The sequence below is a fragment of the Drosophila novamexicana genome, unplaced genomic scaffold, assembly GCF_003285875.2.
Source record: "Drosophila novamexicana strain 15010-1031.04,08,12 unplaced genomic scaffold, DnovRS2.1 tig00000485-arrow-pilon, whole genome shotgun sequence".
Lineage (NCBI taxonomy): Eukaryota > Metazoa > Arthropoda > Insecta > Diptera > Drosophilidae > Drosophila > Drosophila novamexicana.
The window spans coordinates 1,697,264-1,724,134 of record NW_020824808.1 but is presented as its reverse complement, the minus strand read 5'-3'; the positions used below and the strand labels follow the sequence as shown (position 1 = coordinate 1,724,134).

At 39.2% G+C, this 26,871-nt stretch overlaps 1 protein-coding gene across 1 annotated transcript; it reads left to right on the top strand.

Annotated features, from left to right (window-relative positions):
• Positions 1-588: 588 nt before the first annotated feature.
• On the top strand, positions 589-26,871 carry LOC115761422 (protein single-minded; the record flags this gene model as incomplete). The annotated part of the gene is made up of 8 exons (XM_030703183.1): positions 589-826; positions 20,888-21,082; positions 23,263-23,432; positions 23,658-23,759; positions 23,887-24,054; positions 24,123-24,322; positions 25,663-25,769; positions 25,844-26,871. Coding segments are annotated over exons 2-8 (1,950 nt in total), but the record flags the coding sequence as incomplete, so codon positions are not given.

Below are 26,871 nucleotides of genomic sequence, written 5' to 3'. Positions count from 1 at the left end.
TGCATGTGCGCTCAGCCACCACCACTTTCCAACACCCGCAGGCAAACAGTTGTTTTTACATATGTATGGCAGTTTGTGTATGTGTGAGTGTGTGTGTTTTGTTGTTGTTGTTGCTGCTGAGTGCTGTCTGTGCTTGTATGCGTGTGCGCACTCGTTGCGCCTCCACACGCTTTGGCAGCGCCTGCTGCCTGCGCTGCTGCTGCGGCGGCTGCTTCTGCTGCTGCGGCTGCTGCTGCTGTCTCCCCCAGGTTACTGCAGCTGAGCTCTCGGTCCATTTGAGTAGTCACTCATTCGTTCGCCGCCTGTTCGCTGGTTCAGCTGCGCTCAAGCGCCCGTCGTTGTCGTTGCCGTTGTCGTTGTCACAAGCGTCCTGGCCGCTCGTTCGTGATTTACACACACCCACACTTACGCATACACATACATACACACGGCACTTACAATTCGCTTTAAAAATATTTAAACTATTTTTGCATGTAACAACAAACATCGCCAATTGTTCAAGTGCCGTAAAATAAAAATTTGTATCCAAAAAAAAAAAAAAAATAATAATAATAATAATAATGTTAAGTGGGGCGCTCATTAAAAAGTTGTTGGTTTCTCCATAATTTGTGTTAACATAAAACTCGCCCGGCCGCAACGCATTTCAGTTAATTTTTGCAATAACTAAGCTAAAATGTGCTAAACAACAATTAACATTCCTTTTGGCCGTCAATTTGCAATATTCATTTGTTACTCGGCGATTTGTACGGAGCGCACTTTGGGATTAACAACGGCGGCCATTTTGAAAACAAAAACACCCAGCGGCAAAACGGATAGCTGCCCCAAGGTGAGCCAATTTCATGCGTGCCGCACGCCTGAATCTGCTGCAATTGTATATATGATAACATATCTGTAGTTATTTGCATAGCTTGATAAACAAAAGGTTACGCTGTCATATCATTTTGCCGTCGGCATTGGCTGCCATACAAAGCCTAGAACATGACTCAAAATCTATTCAAAAACAACGAAGCAGAAAAAAAAACAAGTGTAATTCAATGCGAAAATTTGTAAGCGAACATAGGGAAAGCGGTGGGGTTAGTGGGAATTTGAAAAACATTTGTACTGGCTGTTCCAAAAAAAAAAAAAAAAAAGAAACACAAAGAACACCGAGCCATTGACATCATCGTCATCATCAGCAAATCCAACAAGCATCGGGCATGTCACAGAGAGTCCCAGCACCGATCGCAGACCCTTCACTCTGCCCCTCTGCCCTAATGTAATCGGACTCCCTGGCTGCGTTGGCGTTTGGTGACGACGCCGTTAAAAGACCAAGAATCAGAAATTATTGTTTAGCAACAATAAAATGCCTCGTCCTACCCCCGAAAAAAAAACACACACACACACAAAAACTGAACACCATAAAGCGCAACGCCCGACTGCCAAATGCAAATATTAAAAAAAAAAAAAACCAACAACAAAACGTTTTATAATAACGAAAAGGGAAAAACAGCAAATCGAATTGCAGTCAAGACTCCGACTGCGACTGCGACTGCGATTTCGACTCCGACTCCGACTCCGACTACGACTTCGACTTCCACTCCAAGTGCGACTCAAAACTCAGACGCAGCCTGCACGGACCATGTCGGTCATCAGGCTAATTTTCTACGGAAACCGTTGGCAGCCCCATAAAACCATGCATACATCCATATATATACATATATATGACATATATAGGAGTATGTGTACATACATAAGTCAACGACACTTTTGTTAAGCTCTGGCCATTCGATCTTTGCTAATATAGGCGGCAATGAATTATATTTTATAGACCTCCCATTGCTGGCATATGCATGCTCTTGAAAATACCAACAGAGACTTTGCAATCACGAAAGAACCCAATTGAGCCCTAAGTCTGTTAAGGAATAGTTATATATATATATGCTAGCGGATAATAGCTTTGCCGCGGACAAGTTGTTCTCTTTGTCACCCATTTTCCACCGTTGAGAAATTTCATATATTTAACACGGATATTTGAAAATGATTTGAAATTCGTGTAGAACAAAGCTCATGTGAATATTTACAAAGTTCTAGAGAATGAGCGATCGGTTGTTTGGCAAAAAAGTTTTATTCCACTGATTTCCGTGCATTTTCCACACTTGCGGGTGAAATTTCGAAAATCACAATGTGGCTTTCTGAAATAAGCGCTCAGGTGGGCTTTTTCAATTGTAAAATTGGTAAAAATTGTAAAAAAATAAAAAAACCCTGACATAGCATACAAAGTAACTACAGTAAGAACTTTCAATCAGTCAGTCAGGCTTACAAGTTGCATAAGCGAATCAACCTTTATATTTAATTTATTATTATTTTATTTGAATATCTTTTTGCAAACTTTAATTATTGCCATTTAAATTTTAGGTTCAAAACTGTTTGTTCTATGACCATATGCATACATTGCCTTGAGAATATTTATAATTGATTTTGGGCTCTTTTTCAAATTTTTTTCAAGCTTCAGCTTTCAGCTTGATTTGTTTATATGTTGACATATTATTTAACAACAAGGTTTTAATCCCAGGCTAGAATATGGAATTAGTGTTGTGTTAATCGCAGGCTTAAACTAACTATTCAAAGAGTTGGACTTGAAATTTTACTATTACCATAGCTCATATATATTTTAAATTTTTCATGTCCACATCGAGATTCGCGCATAGTATAGACAGATTGAGCATAGACAGATTTGAATACCTTCAGGTCTAAGAACATTTTATAGATATCCATGGATATTGGGGTCCTTAATTGCTTTAATTGGAAAAGAATGCTTGTTTCGAATAGGTTTGCCCAGTCTGTGGCAACTTACGCTGAAAAAAAAGAAGTTACGCCAAGGCTTTCATATGGATGTAAATAAGTGCCATCCATACTCATGCGACGTCTTTGTCTGTATATAAATCTTTTGAAATATTTTTGAGCCGTGTGTATTTAATGTTGAATATGCAAATTGCGCATAACTAATTTGCATTTACGACAACAACAATAAAATGAAAAAGCGAAAAAAAATAATAACTAATAATCTGGCGAGAGAAGACGAAAAACCGATTGCGAGACCAAGTCAAAGACGCAGAGTTCGGCGACAACGACGCTTGAAGATATGCGAGAAATTTACAATAATACTTCCAGGAAGGCAAAAGGAAGAGCCGAAGCGTCGCAAATATGCAGCGATCGTTGGCGACTCTGGCTGGAACCTGATGAGATGCGTTGTCCAGCGCTATGAACTGACCATGACGGACCACTCGAAGGCGACAAGCCGGCCGAAGGTGTCGCGCGCCAAGCAAATTAGCGGCTGTGTCCAATTGGAAAACGAGCCACAGACGCGTCACACGCTTAGCGAATGTGTGCGTGTGTGTGTGTGTGGGGGTAGGTGTGTGTGTGTGTGTGTGTCGCCTTGTCACGTGAAATCAAATCAGGCATTACAATTTTACGCTCAATCGCCAATGTAATTGAGCCGCACAGCCGTCGCGTTGTCTGCCACAAAATCCAAATCGGTTGTCGCTGCCGCGCCGCGGGTTTTCCGGCTGCGGAAAAACAAGCAGCTTCCGCTTAAGCCGGAGTTAAGCGGCTGCCAATGAGGCATGCAGCGCAGCCGGCGCAACAATCTAACAAAATGTTCTGCTCCAAAACTAAAAATATACAACCATAAAATAAATGTATATATATTATTTATTCTGTTCCCATTGGGGGTGAAGTGGGAAAGGCGTATTATGGTTTTGTATATTAAGTATATATATTCTTGATCAGCATCACACATGTCCGACTGAGCGTCAGTTTGTATGAATTCCTCGATATTCTTGTATATATTCTTGATCAGCATCGATCTCAGAGAGTATTAGAACTAGAGACTTAGTACCTAGATATCCCTTTTGCCCGGGGAAATTAATAACTTACCCATGAAATCTATAATAATTGATTTTCTGATTAGATATAACAGGCACACCTCAGAACTCAGAAGAGCTAGCTATTTTAGTATGTAGATCTCGTATTTGATAGACGAATCCAGAATATTATATATTCCTTCGTAATTAAATGAAAAATGTATGATGTAGCGCAGCGCTTGAGTCTTAAAAATTCCATAACGATCGGACTATAAAGACCGAAGTGCGTGGCTAAGGGTGCAGCTTGGTATAGGGTATCTTCGAGTCAAGCATTCCCGTCGAATGCACTCCAGTACTTTACTTTTTTCTATAATATTAACAGCTATTTGTTTATGGCTTAATTTATGCGCTAACACGCCTTTGCCCAGTGCTGGCACACATTTTTTCCCAGTTTTACCAGCTTTGCCTTGTAGTTTGTCCTTAGCCCGTTGTCCTGTTGTGTCCATTGTTTGGATCACGTACCGATGTGCCGATATCGAAACTGTTCGATCTGTGCAAGTAGCAAAAAAAAAAGAAGAAGCAGAAGCAGTAGCAGTAGCAGAGAGCCGCAACTTTGTTTCCAAGTGAGCAGCAGACCCAAGGAGCTGCTCCTGCTCCTGCCAAGTCCTTTGTGCGCATCCTTCTATTCCGCTATCGGATAACAGCGCCCGCATTCACGTTTCATATTTTGCCATCGCCCGAATCTTGGGCTTAGAACTTGTAAGTTTCTGTTTTTTATTCTTTCTTTTTTTTTTCATGTATGTTTACAAACAAGGGTTAAAGCATTTTGTATGAAATATATGGGATTCCTTTGCATTATGCTGTGTGTGATCGTATGTTTCTCGATATCGATCTCTGCCCTGGCCATATAGGCATGGGAAAACTATGCTCATATGCTGTTGACCCCTTTTCATATTTCGTTTTATCATGAAATGCATAAATGCTTACATTTATTTCGATTGCTTCACTTAAAGCTGTTTTAGTAATTGTTTTTGTGAAACAAAGCATTGGGGGAATAAGTAAATAATCCATATAATATCCATAAAATAGGCCTTTGTATCTATTTTTTGTTTTTATGAGATATTTGCTTAGCTATTCACCCAAAATCTTATCATAATAATAAGAGAGTTAAGTTCTTTTTGTACAATGTTTATGAACAATAAATATATTGAAAAAATAATACCTCTGTTCTTGATAAAACTTTTATTTTTGATAAAACTAATTCTACTTTTTATTTTCACCTCGAGTTTTATTTTTATCGCAGTTTGGGCTGTTTCTGAGAGCAAGACTCGATAGATGAAATAAGAGTGGAAAGTTAAAGTCTTTTTCGGGGCTTTAAAGCAAAAAAATGGTCGATGGCTCGGTTTACGGTTCGGCTCGATCCAGTTTCCTGCCTTAAGATATGGTTCGTGAATGCGGCTTGCAATTGTTATTTTTGTTATTTATTGCAAAAATTTCGTATATAAATGATATATATAACGTAAACATATTGTATATTTTCATATACTAGCTAAGAGCTAAATTAGATCTCCACACAAAACTGGCATCGACCAAATGTGGTTAGATATATGTTATGATTAGGGCCTAAATCATATGTACTGGGTCCCTTTCAAGAATTTTATATTTTGAGCCAGAAAAAAGGTCTTAAGTTTATTCGACAAATCGTTTGCCGGTTTCTAGCCTATTCGGTTTCGATTTTCAGTTATTTTTTATAGAAAAAATAAACCTCTCGGCCTTAGAAAATCTCCTTTAATCTGTTGGTTCCATGCTTTATCGAGTGATGCACTCAATAGAGCGGCGCCATGATGATTCAGCCTCCTATCTATGTTAAAGCATATTTATTTATATATTATACATATTTGCACGTTATGTGTTGATAAGTTGCAGCAGCAGCAACAGCAACAACAACAACAACAACAATGCAAGCAGCAGCATTACAACAACAACGTAAATTTTGCAGCGCGTGCAAGAAAATATGAACGTCACAAACGATTAGCTCATCGACGTCCGTTAACAACAACAACAACTGACCCAAAACATTTTAAGAGCCAAAAAGAAACAAAAATTGGCAACAGCAATAACAATCATTACAATAACAACAACAACAACAACAGCAGCAGCAACAACAATAAAGCTTTGCACATATCGAAAACACGTGCCACAGCGCGGCACACGGTGCCCAGGTGCCGAAACATATGTACGCGTGATCGGCCATAAGTCAGATCAATGAATGAAAACGATAGCGCACAGTCCGAGTACAAAGTGTTTAACAACAACAACAACAACAACAACAACAACAACAACAACAACAGCAAGTGCTTTGAGCATAATAGTAAACAAGTGAATGTCTGTCAATGCACGACTAGAAGATGCCCTGTAGCCATATCTGATATATATGTATTTGTATTTTAAGAGCTTAAATATAACATAAGTGCACTTACCAAAAATCAAGTTTGTTTTTGTAAATTTGAGGCAGGTGAAGCAAACCAAATTTGGTTTTTGAGCTTGCGAATATTTTAGAAAACGAAAACGAAAACGAATTTGTTATTTATTTTATATATATTATTTGTTAATTTTATTAGATATTTTATTCGGAACATAATTTTCTGTTTATAAAACTTACGAGAACTTTTTCTATACGTAATATAATTTGTTGTATGTATAAATAATATAATTACATTTGTGTTACGACGTTTGAAGGTTTCTCTTTTAAATGTATTTATTACTTTAGGGGCAGCGGGGGTACGCATCGAGTTATCATTATTCTATTTAAATTTTCGTTTCAAAGTTAACACATTGAGAAACTAAATATTAAATTTGCAGGCCTTGACTCAAAAGATTTTAAGATCAAGGTTTATACTCAGGGAGAGGGACATGCAGACAGACAATTGCACAGGCAGCGGAATATGTCCAAGTCGGCTGCTGATCGGGAGTATATATTTTTCAAAGATACCCTGGAGGAGATACCAGGCGGAATCTACCCTCTTTGCAAGACATTTTCAATGGGTAGAGCGCATAAAGCGCTTAAAAAATCTGATTCCAAGTATTATGCGATTATGTTTTTGTTTTTGTCTTTTGGTTGTTTTTGTTGTGTCTGATTCAGGGGTCAAGTCTTAAATAACTTTGAGTTTCGCCTTCTGTTCTGCCTAGATCAGCATTGTGGCAAAAGAAAGTCGTAGTCGATGCAGAAGAAAGCGCAGCAGTTTCCAGTGAAATGCCAACAGATTTTCTTTTCTTTCTGATGTTTTTGCTTATTGTTTTTTTTTTTGCAAGCCGAGCACAAGTCACGGTCGCGCCGAAAGTATTGTTTATTTACTTTCGTTGCGCCCCCCCCCGTCGCAGGGCACATGTGACATTGTTGGCGACATTGAAAATGTTGGTAAGCCAATCAAAAGCGGAGCAGCAGCGCCAGCTCTCGGCCAAAGCTCAGCTCAGAATGCAGCGCCAAGAGCAGCGCCAAGAGCAGCGCAGCGACGCGTCGCTTAGTTTCAGTTTAGAGCGGCGGCAATCGCAGCGCGGGTGCGAGTTCTCGGGTTCGTGTTCGTCGCACTGCACCACCCAGTGACCAGTGCCAGTGGCCAGCTGTGAGCGTCGTCAACGTTGCGCGCGCGCGTTAAACACAATAGCGAAAACAAAAAAAAAATAAAAAGGTTTACTTTTAACTGACGCGCCACGCAGCGCGCAATGCAGCCTGCAGCTTAAGCATTTCGCATATGAAATGGATCCAAAAAGTAATTAAACAGTGTGAATACTCTTACCGCCAGCAGCTGCAGCTGTTTGTTTTTACAGTGTGTCGCAGCAGACAGTGTTTTTTTTCTCGTTGTTGTTGTTGGTTTTTAATGTTTTATTTTCCTTTCGGCACTCGAAAAATGATTTGTTTTGTCTGGCCACACGACAGCGCTGGGGCACGAGGCTGTGCCTGCTACTGGCTGCTGCACAGTCGCTCGGTCTGGACATGCGCCTGTCGTTGGGGCCAGTTAACGTTGCCGTTGACAGCAGCCCTTGTTGTTGTTGTTGTTGTTGTTTTTGCTTTTGCTGCAAAGTGTGTTTTTAAATGCAACTGAAAAATATTGAATTACAATTTGCGTTGGTGTTGCACGTTAAGTTAGTGGTAAAAATGACCAACATTGCAGCACAATTTCAAATAAAATCTCAAACGAAATTGGCGTTATTTCAATGAAGGCATATACATTATAATGGCCAGAAACAATAGAACTAACTGCAAGGCCATTTTAATTTAACGCGTGACCTTGAATCTAAATTCTTACAATTTCTGAACTATTTTGTTTATTTTACTGTGAACTACTATGATTATTTTTAAGTTAGCAAATAATTTGCAAAAAGTGTTTGCTTTGTTTTTTTTTAAAGAATGTTTAGCGATTTTATAAGCATGCAAAAATAAAGACAATAACGTTAGTCGAAAATTTTAAATATTAAAAATATTATGAAATTTAATCAAATTTCTTATTTATCAATATATATATATTTACGTTTCTGTGTCACATTTCCTATTTACAACGTTACGAGTTTAACAAGAAATTCGTTTTTTATGTGACATAAAAAGCAGCAACAAACGAAAAACCGTTAAAAAAGGTTAAAGTGTTATAATAAACTTTATGAGAGCATGCTTAAGATTTGTGTGCCTTATGCAAAATTTGCAAAAAACCAAAAAAAAAAAATGGCGGCCCAGTGTACAGTGAAAGACATTACAGCATATACGCATGCCAATACATACAGACTTACATATGCATGTATGCATGCATGTACACGTGGATATGCCAGAACTGACATTGAATTTTGACTAGCGCACGCGGCCGGAAGAGTTTCCACACATTCACACGCCCCCAAACATACATACACACACAAATCAACAACTTTGTCAGCGAACTGAGAATCTTTTTGCTCAAAAGGGCTGAAAGAGAAAGCTAAACCACTCCAATGCACGAAATGTTCGCTAATGGAGTGTAAAATACATACACACACATATACACGCACGCACGCACACTACGGTTGCGGTGGCGGCGGCAACAAAATGAAACTCAAATAACAATTATTAAGGCGTTGCCAGACGTGCACACAACAATTATGCGCCTGTGTGTGTGGGCGGAGCGGCGGCGACGGCGACAGACGCGATACAAATACACAAGCAGGCCCGCGAGATACAAACACACGCACACACACGCAGCAGTTCCAGTTCCAGTTTGTCGTTCCAGGTTCGCGCTGTGTTTGTGTGCGTTGTTTGCGTGCTCGTGGGGTATTAAACACGCCGAGACAGCCAATGAGATGTTGTTGCCAGTGTGCTCGTATTTGTGTAATGCTTTGCACTCGTCCGCTCTCGCTCGCACTCACTGTGCATTGCTGTTGTTGTTGTTCTGCCTGTCTGACAGAGGGTGGCATGTATGTATATGTGTGCGTTTGTATTTGGAAACCAGTTTTTTTCCTGTTACAGCAGCAGCAGCAGCAACAGCGGCAGCAGCGCAGCCGTATTGCAATGGTCGGTGAATGAACCGTGCGGCGGCCCTAATATCTTTCTAATGTTACCTGACTGAGACACCATTTTCTTTTTTTTCCTTTTATTTTTTTGTTGCTTGTCGTTTTTGTATAGTTTATGGCACTGATTGTTGTTGCTGCTGTTGCCTTTTGCCGTTCTGCTGCTTCCTGTGCTCGTTGTTGTATTTCTGGTCTGCTAGAATTTATGCTTTTCTTTTGTCTCCTACATATTTGATGTACAAACTGAGATTCGTCTGGGGGATTGAGCGCGTGTGTGTGTGTGTGTGTGTGTGTGAGTTGCACGTTAGTCTGCGTGTTTGACTTCTTGTGACGAAATCCGCTTAATGCTGTAATTTTGCTGTTCGGTACAAAACGAAATTGTTGTCGTTGTAAAAATCACAGGGGCTTGATTTACATTTTCTAAACTATGCTGTAAAGTAGCACGTCATGTACTCTTAACGTTCATGTTAAATTTAAAAACAGCTTAACTTTTAAAGTTTGTTTTCCTAGTAAATATGCTTTCAATTAAAGTAACGTGAATAATTCGTAAATAAATTTAAATATTGGACTATTAAAAAATCAAATTTGTGTATCAAAAGGACAACCTATCAGTTCTTTTTACATTGATGTCAAATAATTGCTAGGTTTGATTTTATTTCAAATTTATAAGTATATTTCTGTAGCATAATATGAAGCATTCATTTCTTGAGATGTTTAGGCTCCCATATAAAATCGCGCAAGAACGCAGCAGTGCACATAAATCATATGCTTACCAATAGGCTTATGTTAACGACACTCCGTGTAGTCGGACAAGTCTATTAAAATGGTTGTTAATCTGCTGCTTAAGCCAAAAATATCCTTAAGTTGTCAACACCATTTTGGGGAAGCAACTAATGGCCCAGCCATTGAAAGGGCTTAAGTTGGGGAACAACAATCCTTAATTATGCCCAGGAAACGCCCAGCACTGTAACACCGCAATGCGGTGCCTTCTATATTTAGAGCCCCGCCCACAAGAATGTCAACCTTGATATTAAAGCGAACAAAAAATGTCGTAAATTTCAAGGTAAGCACGCGACGATACAGATAAAGGTACTCTATAAATGGGGATTGTAGAACCGAAATAGCGCTATTCAAAATGGCCGCTTTTGTTGCTTTTATTTTTTCAACGCAATTCAGTGACGAGTTTTTAGTTTTTGAAATAGTTTTCGCTTACATAAAATCAATTCGTAGCAAGAAATGGAATTTAAATGCCTTGTATGTTCGTGTGTGTGTTTGTGTGTGTATATATGCATATGTGTGTGTGTATGTGTGTGAGGGCATGTGCAAGGTATATATATTATATGGTGTAGGTATCTAATGAAACGTGATTTTCTCTTAAACGTGACTTTGTATTGATTTTTTCCCAACCATATTTTTGTTTCATTCTGAGTTCAAGTTGCTTTTGTTGTTGTTCTCGTTGTTGTTGTTGTTGTTGTTCTCGTTGTTGTTGATAGTTGTTGCACATTCACTGCTGCAGCGGCTGTTGCAGTTGCCCATATCAGAAAATGCAAGACGTAATTAATGCCATGCTTTTTGAAATCTAATTGAAGTGATATTTGATTTGTACATGCGCTTAAAATAATTTGATTTGATTTGATTTGATGTTTTTATATTTAAGGCGAACAATTTCAATTCTATGATCTTAAAAGCAGCAAATTCACATATTTGAAAGAACAAGGAAATAACCAGAATCCAGTTTCGAATTTCCCAGTTTTCAGTTTTCTTAACTAATGTAAACAATTTAATTTAAATAATTATAGATCTAGAGAAATCGAGCCACATGGACTCTCAGGTGTTTGAGAATTCTTATCTAAACAATATTTAAAATATTCCATTTAAGTAAAATATTTTAAACGCCTATCTTATTAATCAAAAACAAACTTATGTATTGAAAATTATTCAAAGCTCTTTTGGAAACTAGCAATTTTCAAAACATACGTAAATAAATACCACATATGTATATCTTATACATATATACCAAGATATCGCGTGTTTTCTTCTATATTATGGATATATTTCAAGGGAATCGAATGGCCACTTAAGACCTGTGGTATTCCCTTGCGAGTGGTTTCGATCACATCTCAAGGACTTTTATGCAATTACGAGTATTTCAATCGTATATACTTAAATTAGTTCCACAGATTTTATAAGAAATCCACACTAGTATTATGGTATTACGACGTGTTATATGCTTCGTAACAGGATCCTTTTATGTTTGTTCTGGTTTCCTAGTGCAGTCACTTAGATAACTCATCCAACAAGGACTGCTTGATTGCAGGAAATTATTACGACGTTTAAGCCAAATTCTGTCACATGAGTCTTTGCGATAAATTAATGTAGCATACTTTTATGTTCATGTCAAACTCCCACAGGAAGCGATGTAATGTTTAGAATTGTATTTAAAAAGACCCGAAATTTAACAACCCGAAATCGCAATAATCCTTAAACCCAAATATTAAAGTTTTTTCTTTTTAAAGGTAATTTTTCTTAGAGATCTTTTAAGATAGTATTTTAAACTTAAAATATTCTCATGGCTCACAAAGGTCAATAAAAGGCTAGATAGATTTTATAACTATAATATACATAATAACATCGATTTTGAGACAAGGTTTATTTTCGGCATCACTCGAGAACTATAAGATATATCCCATATATAAATTGTAGGCTCTATTAATCGAAAAGTTATCACCGCATTTAGTTTTGACTGTATCTTAAAAATGGATAATTAAATAAACGTTATGCCTAGAAAAGTTTATGAAGGTTTTTGGTTATATAAAAGTATAGTATTGTATCGTATAGTATAGTATGGTAGATTATAGTAACTAGTTTAGTAGCATAGTATAATGCAGTATAGTATAATCAAGTAAACTACTTAAATATACTATTTGGCTGAACTCGAACTCAACTCAACTGATTGTTCGGGGACTGAAATTCGACTCGAATATGCAGAGCTTTGATGTGAATAATATCTGACGATATTTACCTCTCAATATGTAGCATGTTTACATTTGATGTTGTTGTTTGCTCGTATTTACCTGTTTTCCACTCTTGAATTTTCCGTATTTGTACAGTGTCCGCCATCAGTGTCCAGTCGGTAGTCGAGTCACACCAAACACGCTGGTTTGTATTGTTATTGTTGTTCCTGCTGTTATTGTTGTTGTTGTTTCTGTTGCTGCTGCTGTTTTAGAGCAAATTCAAAATCAAATTCAAATTTATAGGGAACATCACGTACTGACAACAGCAGCAACAACAATCGGACAATGCGTCTGCCGCGCTGTAAGTGATAATGGAGGTGTTTGGTTATTTACGCGTAGGTGAGGTCGAACCTTGAAGGAAAAAAACAAGAGCGCTCTAGGCTGACGTGACCGACTTAGGGATACCCTAGGCATTTGAACATTCTTCGGCTGTGCTTTCTCTTTCCTTAGAGTAATATTAAAGCTAAAATTTGCAGATCATAAATTGGGCATCCAAATATGTATGTGTACGACTATACGAGAGCCTATATTCCCTAGTTTTTGTATATACCTCTTATAGTTTTCGAAATATGTCGGTAATAAACCGTATCCCAAAATCTATATATATCGATATGGCGAAAGTAGTATCGAAATAAAATTTGATAAACTCGTTCTGCATATGTTATATGGGGATAAATATGAAAATGTATAAGTCTTTTGCTGAATGGATCAGGAAATCAGGATCAGGATTTTAAATGCTTTATGGAAGATGCATTCTTCTATATGTTACATACATTTGCTCAAAATTATTATGCCCCCTTAACGCACTATATGTGAATACAGGGTATACAAAAAGAATCAGACAAAAGCGGCAGAAAAGGTGTGGGGGAGGGGGGGGGGGGCTTAGGAGAGCGCACTGCATAGCAGCTTGTATGCACAGAGGGCAATGCTATAAAATTATGGTTATCGATTTGACCCTTGGTCGTTGCCGCCCGTTTGCCCTGCGTTCGAGTTGTTTGATTTGCCGAGCCAGCATGGTGAATGGGACTGGGGGCTCTGTGGGGCTACCCAATGGCCATTCGGCTTGCAAGTTTGTATTGTTGATCGATTTTACGTGATATTTTCGAGATTTTCCGTATTTATGGCTGGGCTGCTGCTGGTTGCCACTGCCAACTGCCAACAGCCAACTGCCAACTGCTGGCTGCTGGCTGCTCCCTGGTACACATTTTGCTGCCGTATTTGTTGTTGCCCATTGCCATTGTTATTTGTTGTTGCTTTTTTATTTCATTTGAAAGTTTACTTTCGCATTTGGAACGCCTCGGCGCGCTTTGTGTATTTGTACGCTTCATGTTTGTTTAACAAATACAAATAAAATACATGCATAATTATTTTCATTTTTTTTTGTTTCTCCAAAAATTATTGTAATGCATAAAATGTTGATGATGTTGCCTGTTGATTATCATTAAGTTTATTGCTCGAGCATTGGTCTAGCTTTTTGCATTGTTTATTTTCATTTTATTGGCACTGTCTCTCTGCCCCTCGCTCCCCCTCTCCAGCAACCTCTCTTGCTGTTTGTATTGGAATATGCATTCACAATAATTCAAACGATTTTAGTTTAACATTAAAATCTGTTATTTACGTGATATTTGCTGTGTTAATATTTAATATATTTAAGCTCTTTCGTTTAGCTATTCCATTGCAGGAGCACAAGCATTAAGGCATTTTTGTATGATAACAATATATTTGGGTGCTTTATTTACTTGCTTTAATGCTGCATTTTCATAGCTATATAATGCTTCGCTTTTAATTATGCAAATGCTGTCATGACATCTAATTGTTATTATTTTGTTTATGCTTCTTTTAGTTGCAAATAAACTTTTAACCTGGACTTTAGCTATTGGAGCTACATGATGAAAGTAATCCAAAGTTTATGGGGTTATCTGCAAGCTTGTAATTACTGAGATATGTTGCAAAACAAAAAAATTTCTTTTATAAAATATTAATCTTTGCCCCCACTTTTCCTACGATAGAACGATCTGACTGTTGGAAGCACAGCCTATTATAAAGTCATGCAAATTTGATCATCCTAATTTGAAAGGTGAATTTCGCTTTTCCTTATTCACAACTCAAAGGTCTTATGGATATTATCTTATAAGCTGATCAACGACTAAATGTCCTTTCATCTGCTTTCGGATTTGAATAATTTGAAATAAAATCAAATCAATGGCAAATATTAAAGTCAAATGATGCAAAACGTTCGCAAGAATATAACACAGTTCGTAAGTTGATTAAGGGTCGAGATCATAACGAGTGCCTCAATTAACTTAAGCAATGTGGTTTTATCGTAATTTGGGGACTTTAGATGAACTCACGCTCCGTGGTATACCCTTACGAGCGTTTTTATCTTATTAGAAGAAAATTGGCTTTAAAATGAGAAGTTATACACATAACACATACCCTTTTACGCATTTGTCTTATAGCTTTGAAGATATGTGAAAAAACTGAACATCGTAAATGCAAAGTTTGATGAAAATGTCTCCTCATCCCATTTTGCTTTATAATATAGTGGTGCGATCTTGATAGCTGAGGTTAGTGAAGACCTCTTGATAAGCAAAATAATTTTTCACACAAGAAACAACTTCCTATGACATCTATATGCTATATTGGTCCGCTCAATAGAAAGACGTACCTATGAAAAGTTTCACGGCGATACTTTTAAGCTGGGAGAGTAGTTCGCATAGAAAGAGATATACGGATATATCAACTCGGCTGTTACTGCTGATCAAGAATATATTTACTTTATGGGATCGGCTCCTTCTGTTCGTCACACATTGCATGACAAGGGATTTTATTAAATATGTATGTACTGACAAATATTTAGTAATATTAAAAAAACTAAATTATAAAATAATTGTATATATGTCTATAACGATTATATGGTGTACCATATAGGTATAATTATGCGAATCATAGGACCTAAAAATATATAAACAAAAAATATACAAAAACACAATATTTAAATATATAACAATATATGTTTAGTGATGTAATGAAATAAATATATACATAAAGCACATATATAAAGCATATATGGCACAATTAGGCAAATCAATATGCAGTTCCTTGGACCCAACAATTGCCCTAAACCGAAACTCCAACAAGAACTTGACGCAATTAGCGGGCTTGGAGATGGGATTTGGGCTTTTGTTGTTGTCCCCCTCGTTGTTGTGCCCCTCTTTGTTGTTGCTGTTGTGCTGGCCGCCGTTTCTTGTTATTGCTGGCAATTAAAACGCACACACCCCTGTACGCCCACAGGCGGCCACGCCCACCAAGCGCGCATAAACCGTTGTTTGATAATGTTAAAGTGGCGCGCAAACAAATCAAAAAGCATATTGAAATTGGGTTAATGTGTGCAGTCGTCCTGGGCTAAGGACATTGCGTCTACTGTTTACTTTACGGGTTATAATCCCAAAATTAAGCGCGGCCGAAGCATTAAAATCTGCGCAACAGCCCACACCACCCACAGCCTCCCCCCGCTTCAACGCGCCCAACGTCGTTGGCTGTTGTTTCAAGATAAAACTTCATGTGCGTTGGAAAAACAACCAAAAAGAGTGCGCGCATTGAGGGGGTGGTGGTGGGGTGGTTAAGGTTTGGCTAAAGTAAAGCGAGGGTTGGCTCACATTTTGACAGTGGCAAACACTGGCAGCAGGCACTGTATATATGTATATGTCTTATCGTTATCCTTTATGGCAATGTCATATGTTACGCACATTTAAAACGTATGTTGAATTTTCCATCACCTGATAGCGCAGGACGAGCGGGCCGAGCGGAACGCACAGGACCTGCCGCTGCTGCTGTGTGGGAATCTGCCGTATATACTTATGTATATATACACTACCTGAACATCTTCCCAGTTTCTCACACTTAATGGCCAATTCGTTTACATGTGCTGTGCGTTTTTTCCCCGTTTTATCAATTGGTCCATTGGAAATACCCGCTAGTCGTGAGCGTGGGAACTGCTTAAGACTGGCAAAACGCTCGGCCTCTACGGCGTGTCCAGAATTTCTTGGCATATATGCTGCATGGCCGAGCCGAGCCGAGGCGTACATATTACCTGTCGCGCGACGCCGTTGCTGCATGCCGCCTGCCGCATGCAGCGCGCAGCCGCAACACCCACATTAACAGCGGCCCAGCGTAGGAGCGAGACGAGCGTTCAATGTGCCGTTAATTGCTTTATGGCTGCTGCTTTTACTATACATATACATATACGTCTATATAGTGTATTTAGCTATTTATATATAGATTTGTTTATTTTTATTTTTTTTGGCAGCGTGGGAATCTTTTTTGCATGTTTACCTGTCGCCGAACGGGCAACTCCTACGCCACTTTTCTCTTTCTCTCTCGCCACAGCGGCACAGGCTAGTTCAAGTTCAGTGCTCGGATTTATTTTTAAACTTTTCTATTTGTTTTGGGCATTTGCCTTTAACAAGATTAAGGTCAAGATTCGGCTAAGCAGCGCCAGTAGCGTGAAGCGACTCCGCGTGTCTGTTTGTTGGTTTTATGCTCTTTCCCGGAAGAGTGACATTACTTTGCGGCGCAGCCAGTGCAGCATGCTCTATAGGCCACGGCACATAAGACAAAGAAATTGTACACTCAAAAAAATAGGAGTTCTATTCTTGTCCAGGAAATCAGAAGTTTGTTTTTGTTAGTTCGCCTTATAAGAATATAGTTTTCCAAATGGTTATTCTTTGCTGAAATGAATATAAATATTGAAATTTTGTTGTTCAAAAGTAAAGAGGGAATAAATTTATAAAAACGAAGTCTATGTCTAAAGTAAACAACCAGGGTCTTAGACACAGACTGCCTTTCTATTAACTTATTTATCTATTATTTAAAAATTTGTAAAAAAGATGTTATAAATTTAAAAAAAAAATGCAAGTAGCTTAATTTAAATTCACGATTTTAATTTATTTTTCATCAAAATTTGAAACCGTAAATTATAGTTTTTTGTTTAAGTTTTATGTAAATTTTTAAAGTAAAAATTTCTAGCTCTTGCTAAAGCTTATTAAAAATTTTACAATTTGTGCTAGGCTTAAAATCTTATTTCCGCAAACTATTTGATTTTTAAAAATTTGTTTAACATGTAAAATTTAAATGATTTAAAATATTTATCGCTCGATACGTTGTAGGTAAGAGTATTAATCGATTTGGGTATTCAATTACCTTTTCTCCTAATCAATTCCATTTATTGTACACATCAAATGCTCTGACTTGCACTATTTTTTTTTTCCTCTTCTTATGTTTTATGGGAATTTGTCTTATTTCCGCTCGTTTTCATTAGGCATATTAGAAATATGCTACGATTGAATTATGTGATACCAATTTATGCCTGCACTAAATGAGTATATACAATATGTACATATTCTGAACCATTTTGACCCACTTAGAGGCCATAAACTATCATTAGCTAACTTCTATGCGCATTACAATAGCTGTTCACAAAAACTTCCCTACCACGGGTTGGTATTTAGTAACTGCCGCGGTCAACTATGAATACCCTGCCGCATGAAGACTTCCGCGCAACAACAGCAACAACAACAACGAAAAGAAGCATAACCACGCCGGATATGAACGACCTCGGCGGCACTTCAGACGCGCATGTTGTCACATTTGAGTTGCGGATTAGCGGCGCGCTGCTCTTTAGGATTATGATCATTTAGCAAATCTGTTGCTCCTGTCGATATACATACCTCTCTCGTGTGCGCGGCGTTTGCTTGCGATTTGGCACAGGGCCCGGGCCCAGTCAGAGCAGCTGAGCGACTTTTGACAAATGTCCCATTGAATGTGACGCCTATAAAGAACAAAGCATATGTATATACATTCTGATTAGTAACAACAGCTGAGTTGATGTGTGTGCCTCTTTTGCGGATTGAATCTTTGCTTAGGTCCATCTTTTTACAGTAGGCATATGTCGGGCAGACCGGATCGGACTACTATATCCTGTAGCATTATACTAGAGCAATAATCGATCGAAATTTTAGTTCGGTATAAAAAATATACCTTTTTGGATTTTAAATATAACAAGAACAATGTTGAGATTTGGTCGAGTATTGGTCGAAAAAGAGATTTAGTATGACAAATTTTGTCATGAGAAAAAATTAATTTTTGTACGGATTTTATGTCTCTTTTCTAAAATATATATACATTTTATAATCGAGCAACTATAGCTCGAAAAAGTTGTAGTAAATACAAGTTTATTTTTTTTTAAAACTCCTTATCAAACTCTGGAATTTAAAGGTTCATTAAAGTGCATGATCAAATTCTCATAAATATCGAATTAGTATATCATTAAATTTGCAAGGGAAGAATCGCAAAAAATGAGGTTCTTACATCAAATTCTCACAAATTCACATAACTGCAAAATCCGTATTTAAACGGTCTACTAAATTGTATGACATCAATTGATCGGACATAAAAATTCCATATAAAAGCATGTAAGCCATATGTCTGCAAGGGTATTTATGCTTCGGCGATGAACATTATATTCAGCAATATTTTTCTTACTCTGCCCTTAAAGTAACCATTGGCAAAGCATAAATTTGTTTGCCATAAACCAAAATTGTTTATCATCTGCGACATATAGCTGGCATAGATATAGACAGATTTACACACATACATCTAGCTAGATATTTCATTCATGTCTGGTCAACTACGTGACCTACGTCAATAAGCTTGTAATTACGTGCGAATTCTTGCAATGCCTGCTGCTAAATAGCCAACTCATAGATACAAATGTAGGTGTGGGTGTGCGATGGTTGGCCAAAAAGTCAGCAGGAGCCATGCCATGAATTCTTGCCAAAAACTGCGCCAACATCACGTTCGAAACTATTTTATCAATGGCAAAGAAGGCAACGTTCAAAATTCGGCCAAAAAAAGTAAAACTGGTCCTGACCGTAACGAACTGCACAAACACACACACACACACACACACACACACATTTATACTTTAGGGCTGTGTGGGGTTTGCAAAAATAGGTGTTGTACATTATGTACAAAAGTCAAAACTGCTGCGGCAGTCGCTGTCAACCTGTTGCTAACATACACATATTCACACACAAACACACAGAGAGACACTCGCCCAGCAGTTCCGGTTGCCATTGAGCATCAATGGAAATTGGTAATATGGCCAAAAAGTCAATTGGTCTGAATCCCAGGCAAAGAGTCTATTACCTGCGCCCACTAAGCTGGCCAATGGCTGCTACAGTTTTTGGTACTGAGTTAGCAGGTAGTCGGATCCTGAGAGAAATCTCTCTTAAAACTGACTGCACAGGACGAAGTGCGCTCAGTCGCAAACAGGTGATCGTCGTGCTATGAGCAAGTGCTGCGAAGTGTTTCGAGAAGGCTCTAAAAAAAATTAAAAGAACTTACTAATTTAACAAAAATGACGAACCATCGTCGTGTGCGCAAGGATTGCTACGAGAGCCGATTGCATGGTTTGTGCTCCTGGGAAAATAAGAACAAAAATAAACAAACATTGGGTTTCAAATACCCTAGCATATGTAAAGCAGCTTTGTGAGATTATTGTTATATGTTATGCAAAGCCGAGTTCTCGTTAGTTTTGTGATATATTTCAATACACCACGCTTTTTTCAAATTCGAGAGATTGTTCTCAAATAAGTTATATGATATGGTTGCCCGATATTGAAGATAAATTGTTCACATGCTAGACGTATATCGAACTTCTTATTTGTTGCGTTTGGTTAGCATTTTTTGAGAAACAAACAAGTTGCTTACATTTAAAATCTATTTTGAATCCAATGGATTCTTTAAGATATACCATAGTTTTTCGATATGGATATGATTTTGTCAAATTGAATAATCAATTGAGCTTCTAATTGGAATGTCTGCTAAATTTAGCCCGTAAAAATGATATAGTTGTTTATATTAGAAGTCTATTTTTAAGCGATGCTTCTTGTGGGATTAGGATATATTATATTATCAATGTTCAAAGTTGTTTGGATTAAACTTATTTAGTAACAAGAATGCTCAATGGATTTTGCGCAAGCTTTGGAAGTTGTAAGAAGTTCATTATCGCACAGTTTGGCTAGAATTCTAAAAACAGGTTTTAATATAACAATTTCTTTCACGGATTATTTCTATGTGAGCTGTAAAATATAGTGGTTCGACTTGAACGACATCGGCATATGTATTCCCAAAAAGTTACCTATACAACATTTTTGAAAACATATTATTCCATTTTTTCGTAATTTATGAACTTATTACTTTATTTTTCTTATTATTATCTTTTATTTAAAAATGATTTATCCTAAATGTTGGAAATTTATTTTAGCATTTTTATTTTTTATACTTAAGTCATCATTATAATATTTGAAATCTGGGAGATATATATATATATTGTTTATGGGTGGGAAATGTTTCTTGGCTGTTACAAACATTCGCACAGCCGAATTTCTTTAAATATATTACTAAAATGGTGCATATTTCTCTCGATATTCCTTGCAGATATAGCCAAAACGTGTGCCATGAAGGAGAAAAGCAAAAATGCGGCACGCACGCGTCGTGAAAAGGAAAACACGGAATTCTGTGAATTGGCCAAATTATTGCCATTGCCAGCGGCGATTACATCACAGCTGGACAAGGCATCCGTCATACGTTTGACCACATCCTATTTGAAAATGCGCCAAGTTTTTCCGGATGGTAAGTGGACCAAGTCCGCCAAAGTTTAGCACTCAACACTTTTAGTGCACACAGATCTACACAAATGCCAATTAGTTCAATTAAATGTGCCGCTCGATTTGCTGTTGTTGGCTTTTCATCTGTGTGCGGCGTGTGAATTACGTGTCAAATGATCCGGAATCCGGTGACAGCCACGCGGCCGGCACGCTCATTACGCTTTGACACACACACACACACTCATACACATATACATATATACACATGTCCTGGCAGGTCACAGCAGGATATTGCCGCACGGCCTTTGTTAATTTAACGCGGCGCAAAAATAACAAGACGACCAAAATTTTCAAGTTTAAAAGGCGAAATGTTTGCTTAAAGCATATGCTTAACGGAAAAACCACTCAACAATGCGCAGACAATAAACAACCAGGTGGGGGCTAAGTGTGGACCTCAGCTAGCGGGGCGTGGAGGTGTGTGGGTGGGAAGCTGGCGGCAGGCACGAAAACACAATGGCGGCCTGTTGTTCCACTCAAAAACCAGCGAGCAGCGAGAGAGCGACGAGACGTTCACTGGAAGTGGATGCCCAGTGGGTGGCGCTGGGTGGCATGTATTACTGTGTGTGTGTGGGTGGATGGTTGGTTGTGTGTGTGCGGCGCTGAGATTTTGTGCTGACTACGAGGGTTGCACACAAGGCCCTACCTAAGGGTTGGGGTGATTGCTGTTGTTGTTGTTTCTGTTGTTCCATTGTGCGCAGCGTTTTGTGCTTTTCTCTTTTCAGTTTTTTTTTGTGGGCTTTATTGAAATAATTATTTTAATAATAGGCAACAAACAACGCGCAAGGAAGTGCGCGCACAATGTGCCCAGGAACAAGCCAACAACAACAACAACAATAGAATCAAGGAGCCAGGAGATGACATGAGAATGCAGTGAATATCGCCTGCTTGTGCCTGGCCGGGGCTGTGAATGGGCCACCTACGGCGCTGATGACTTTAATTGGGAATAATATTTAGACGTCAACTGTGTGGGCAATGTGGGGGGCGTCTGGGCGTGTGCCGGCACAGACTTAGCTGACAGTCTGTTAAAAGAGGCCATGGGAAAGTTTGCTTAGCGGCAATTTTAGCGAATTGAATGGTCCTAACCGTAGCTGAAAATAAGTGTAAACTTAACAAATTGCATGACAAATTTACAACTTGGTTACAAATTTCAGAACCAAGTTATAAATTTTATAATTTTGTAAAATTCAATTTATTATTGTTATTATCTTTTAACATTATTAATTAACCTTACAAAGTACATGTCAAATTTACAAACTATTTGCAAATTTTAAAACCAAGTTGTACATTTGAAATTGTTCTAAGCTGCAATCTACTAGCCATACAACATATGTTGTTATAATTTGTTGTACAGTTACTGATCATAGATTAACCTCACATACTACACAGGAAATTTGCTAGCTAGTTCTAAATGTTACAGCCAAGTTGGAAATTTAAGTGCTTTTAAATGCAATCAATTTATAGTTATTAATATTATTACAGTATATAGATTAACTTAACAAACTACATGGCCAATTTCTAACCTTGTTGCAAATTTTGTAACCAAGCTGTACTTTTTAAAGTTTTCTAAAATGCCATTTTTTATGTTTATTATATCATAACATTAGAGATTTAACATTTTTATTTTTATATACAAAGCGAACCAGAGTATATTGATGATTCGTCTTGCTGTCCATTCGTCTGCTCGTATAAAAACAAATTTGTTAACGATGTTAGTTTTCGTTCAATGTTCGATTTTCAAATGTTTGCTGAGTTTTCGCAAACATTAATATCTTTAGCATTAGAGTTTACAAATTTGTCATATATATATCTGATGAATTCCCTGAAAGCAGAGCAGTAGAGCAGAGTATTGCCCAGTCGGTCCACCCGACGTATCGTTCTTAGTTGTGTTTTTAATAAAAATAAAATTTTTCGAAAACAAATAAATACCTCCAAAAGATATAAAAATAAAATAAACTAGTAAAATAAATAAAGTGTTGAATATAAAATTTATTTATTCAATAAATTTTAACAATATTTTGTATAAATATAAATAAATTAAGGTTATTTAAATATATTTATCTTGCTTCGGAAATTGATAACCATATTATTTTAGAATAATTTAATATATCGAATTAATTAACAAAAATATGTTTAACCTTCTTGCAGGACTCGGTGAAGCTTGGGGCTCCTCGCCAGCAATGCAGCGCGGCGCAACCATCAAGGAGTTGGGCTCACATCTGCTGCAGACACTGGACGGCTTCATCTTTGTGGTGGCACCGGATGGCAAAATCATGTACATCTCGGAGACAGCCTCGGTGCATTTGGGTCTCAGCCAGGTGGGTGTGTTTGCTTGGCAGGCATCGCTTGATTTATGCGCATAAATTCCGTTGTGAATGCCCTTTCTGTGCCCGGGCCACTTGCATTTGCAAGTCAACGAGCAGCTGTGTGGGCGTCAAATGGCGCACGGACACGGGCCCGGAATTTGCATTTGCAGTGCGCACTAATTGGCACTTGGGAGGCTGGAGCTGGCATTAATTTGTTTGATTTCTCTACTCACGCAGGTCGAGCTGACGGGCAACTCCATATTCGAGTATATACACAGCTACGATCAGGACGAGATGAATGCCATATTGTCCTTGCACCCGCACATGCATCAGCATCCAGTAAGTAGCCCTCTCTCTCTCTCTCTCACACTCTCTCGCTTTCTGTCTTTCTCTTCAGCTCTATCTGTTTCTCTGTTTTTGTTACGTTTTACTCATGCCACAGGCTGCCTTTCTCAACTCCCTACAGCTCGCCCAGACGCACACGCCCATTGGCAGCCCGAATGGTGTGCAGCATCCGGCGGCATACGGCCATGATCGCGGTTCCCATACGATCGAGATCGAGAAGACCTTCTTCCTGCGAATGAAATGTGTTTTGGCCAAGCGCAATGCGGGCCTCACAACCTCCGGCTTTAAGGTGATTTCCGACTTTTCTATTACCTTTATCTTCAGTTGTGGCTAATATTGGTTTTTTTTTTTACTCAGGTGATACACTGTTCCGGCTATCTGAAGGCGCGTATTTATCCGGACTGTGGGGATGGCCAGGGCAGCCTTATACAGAATCTTGGCCTGGTTGCCGTCGGTCACTCGCTGCCTTCATCTGCCATTACGGAAATAAAACTGCATCAGAATATGTTTATGTTTCGTGCCAAACTTGACATGAAGCTCATCTTTTTCGATGCACGGTAAGTTAGAGTCCAGGGACTTGGATTTAACACTTCAAATTAATATGAACCTCTAAACATTCGAACAAAATCTTAAAGAATAACGTCCAGTGACCATATTAAATACATGTTGTAGGTTCCCGCCAGGATCGTGTAACTAATTAATTTCATAGACAGACAGACAAACTTTTTTTTTGAAAAAATAGCCGATCATAAACAGCGAAAAATGGGACCTTAGTTAAAGTAAAGCTCGCCTTCTCTGTTACCAGGCCATAAAAAAGGCTATATTTCCCTTCGAGCGAAAGCAACACTAGACAAATATTTAAACGGGTCGCAACAGAAGCAAAAAAGAATCTGTTAAAAAACAACAAATACATCCCCTGGAACATCCCCCAAAAGAGATAACGAACAAAAAAAGCATATATAACAAAAAGAAATGAATCTACGCAAGACGAGGGGCCGCTCTGACAAAAAGGAAAACAAATCATTTCCCTCTTGAGCTTGATTTTGCTTTGTGTGCCTTGCTCCAAAATGGGTGGAGGGCAGCTGGTGGGGGGGCGGGGCGGTCCAGCCTAAGCAGAAGGCGGTTGCCTTTAAGTGCCTTTGCCTATACGGCGCAACCAGCTGCCCTGCCCTCCAACCAGACCACTTTGTCTGACATTATTGTCACTCAATTACCCTCATGATGTTCAGCCATGAGCCGCGGCAGCAATCTTCCGTCTCTTTTCCGCTCGAGTTGAATGATATCGTAAAGACCAACCCCCACAGTGTAAGGCAGCCCTTTTGTGTGTGAGTGTTTGTCGGTGTGTGCTTGTCCGTGTGTGTGTGTGTGTGTGTGTGTGATAGCTGTTGTTTTTGCAGCATAATTGAATTGAAGTTGACAAAAGTAAACCGACCTACACACAAAGGCAACAACACCATTTGTTTAAATACAAAATCAGAAACAAATATATATACTCGGGCTGTCGAAGTTTGAATACCCTGGAAAAAACGAAAATCTGTTTTAGCAGAATGTTCCTATAACAGCTTTATGATGTAGAATTTCGATCCTGTTAATGCCGAAATAAGTATACAGCAAAAAGAGGTTTTATACAAAGGTTTCTAAAAATGTATACAAACCTCTAAATATGAAAGAACTTAAGGATAGATTTACTATATGAGATAGCAGATGTACCCTTCAATGCCTTGCACATTTCCTGACAAAATTCTAACACCCTTGGCAAGTGTATGGAAAACAACAAAAAGTGAAAAATATGTACATAACGCGTAACTTGAGTACATAACCTCAATCTCTGTGTACATAACCTCAACTTGTTTCATGATTTTTGTTTTGATTGCTTTAACTATTTATTTGCTTACAGCGTATCGCAGCTAACCGGCTACGAGCCGCAGGACCTTATCGAGAAGACGCTTTATCAGTACATCCATGCCGCGGACATAATGGCCATGCGCTGCTCCCATCAAATCCGTAAGAAAACAATAATAATAAAGCGTTATGCACTAAGCTAACGGTATAACATCTCCCTTTTCTGCCCACTGCAGTTCTGTACAAAGGACAAGTTACCACCAAATATTATCGCTTCCTGACCAAAGGCGGCGGCTGGGTCTGGGTGCAATCCTATGCCACACTGGTGCACAACTCGCGATCCTCGCGCGAGGTCTTCATCGTGAGCGTCAACTATGTGCTCAGCGAGAGAGAGGTCAAAGACTTGGTGCTCAACGAGATACAAACGGGCGTGGTTAAACGTGAGCCCATCTCACCGGCGGCCCAGGCGGCGGCAGTGGCCGCTGCGGCCGCCAGCGCATCGGCAGCGGCAGCAGCGGCGGCGGCGGCAGCAGCGGCCTCCGTCAGCATAGGCGCCACCTGCGTTGCGGCGCAGCAGCCGGTTACGAGCACGCCCGCGTTGAGCGTCAGTCCTAAGCTGGATCCGTACTTTGAGCCGGAGCTGCCGCTGGCGGTGCAGCCGCCGCCGCCCAATGCGGTCACGCCGGTGCCAACAAACAACAATAATAATAACAACAATAACAACAACAGCAGCTCCGGCGTGTGGCATCAGCAGCATGCCCCGCTGCATCAGCAGCAGGCGGGCGGTATGGATCACGACAGCCTCAGCTATACGCAGCTCTATCCGCCGCTCAACGATCTGGTGGTTAGCTCGAGCAGCAGTGCGGGCGGCGGCACCGCTTCCAGCGCCGGCGGCGGCTCCAGTGCATCGGCCTCATCCTCGGGCGTTTATTCAACGGAAATGCAATATCCGGATACGACAACGGGCAGCCTCTACTACAACAACAACAATCATTATTATTATGACTATGATGCCACCGTGGATGTGGCCACGTCCATGATGCGACCCTTTTCGGCCAACTCGAATAGCTGTTCGAGCAGCTCGGAGAGCGATCGCCAGCTGTCCACGGGCAATGCGTCCATCGTGAATGGCACCTCGCCCTCGCAGACTACCTACAGCGATCTGAGTCACAATTTCGAGCTGAGCTACTTCTCCGACAACAGCTCCCAGCAGCAGCAGCAGCAGCAACAGCAGCAACACTTGCTGGAGCATCAGCATTTGCAG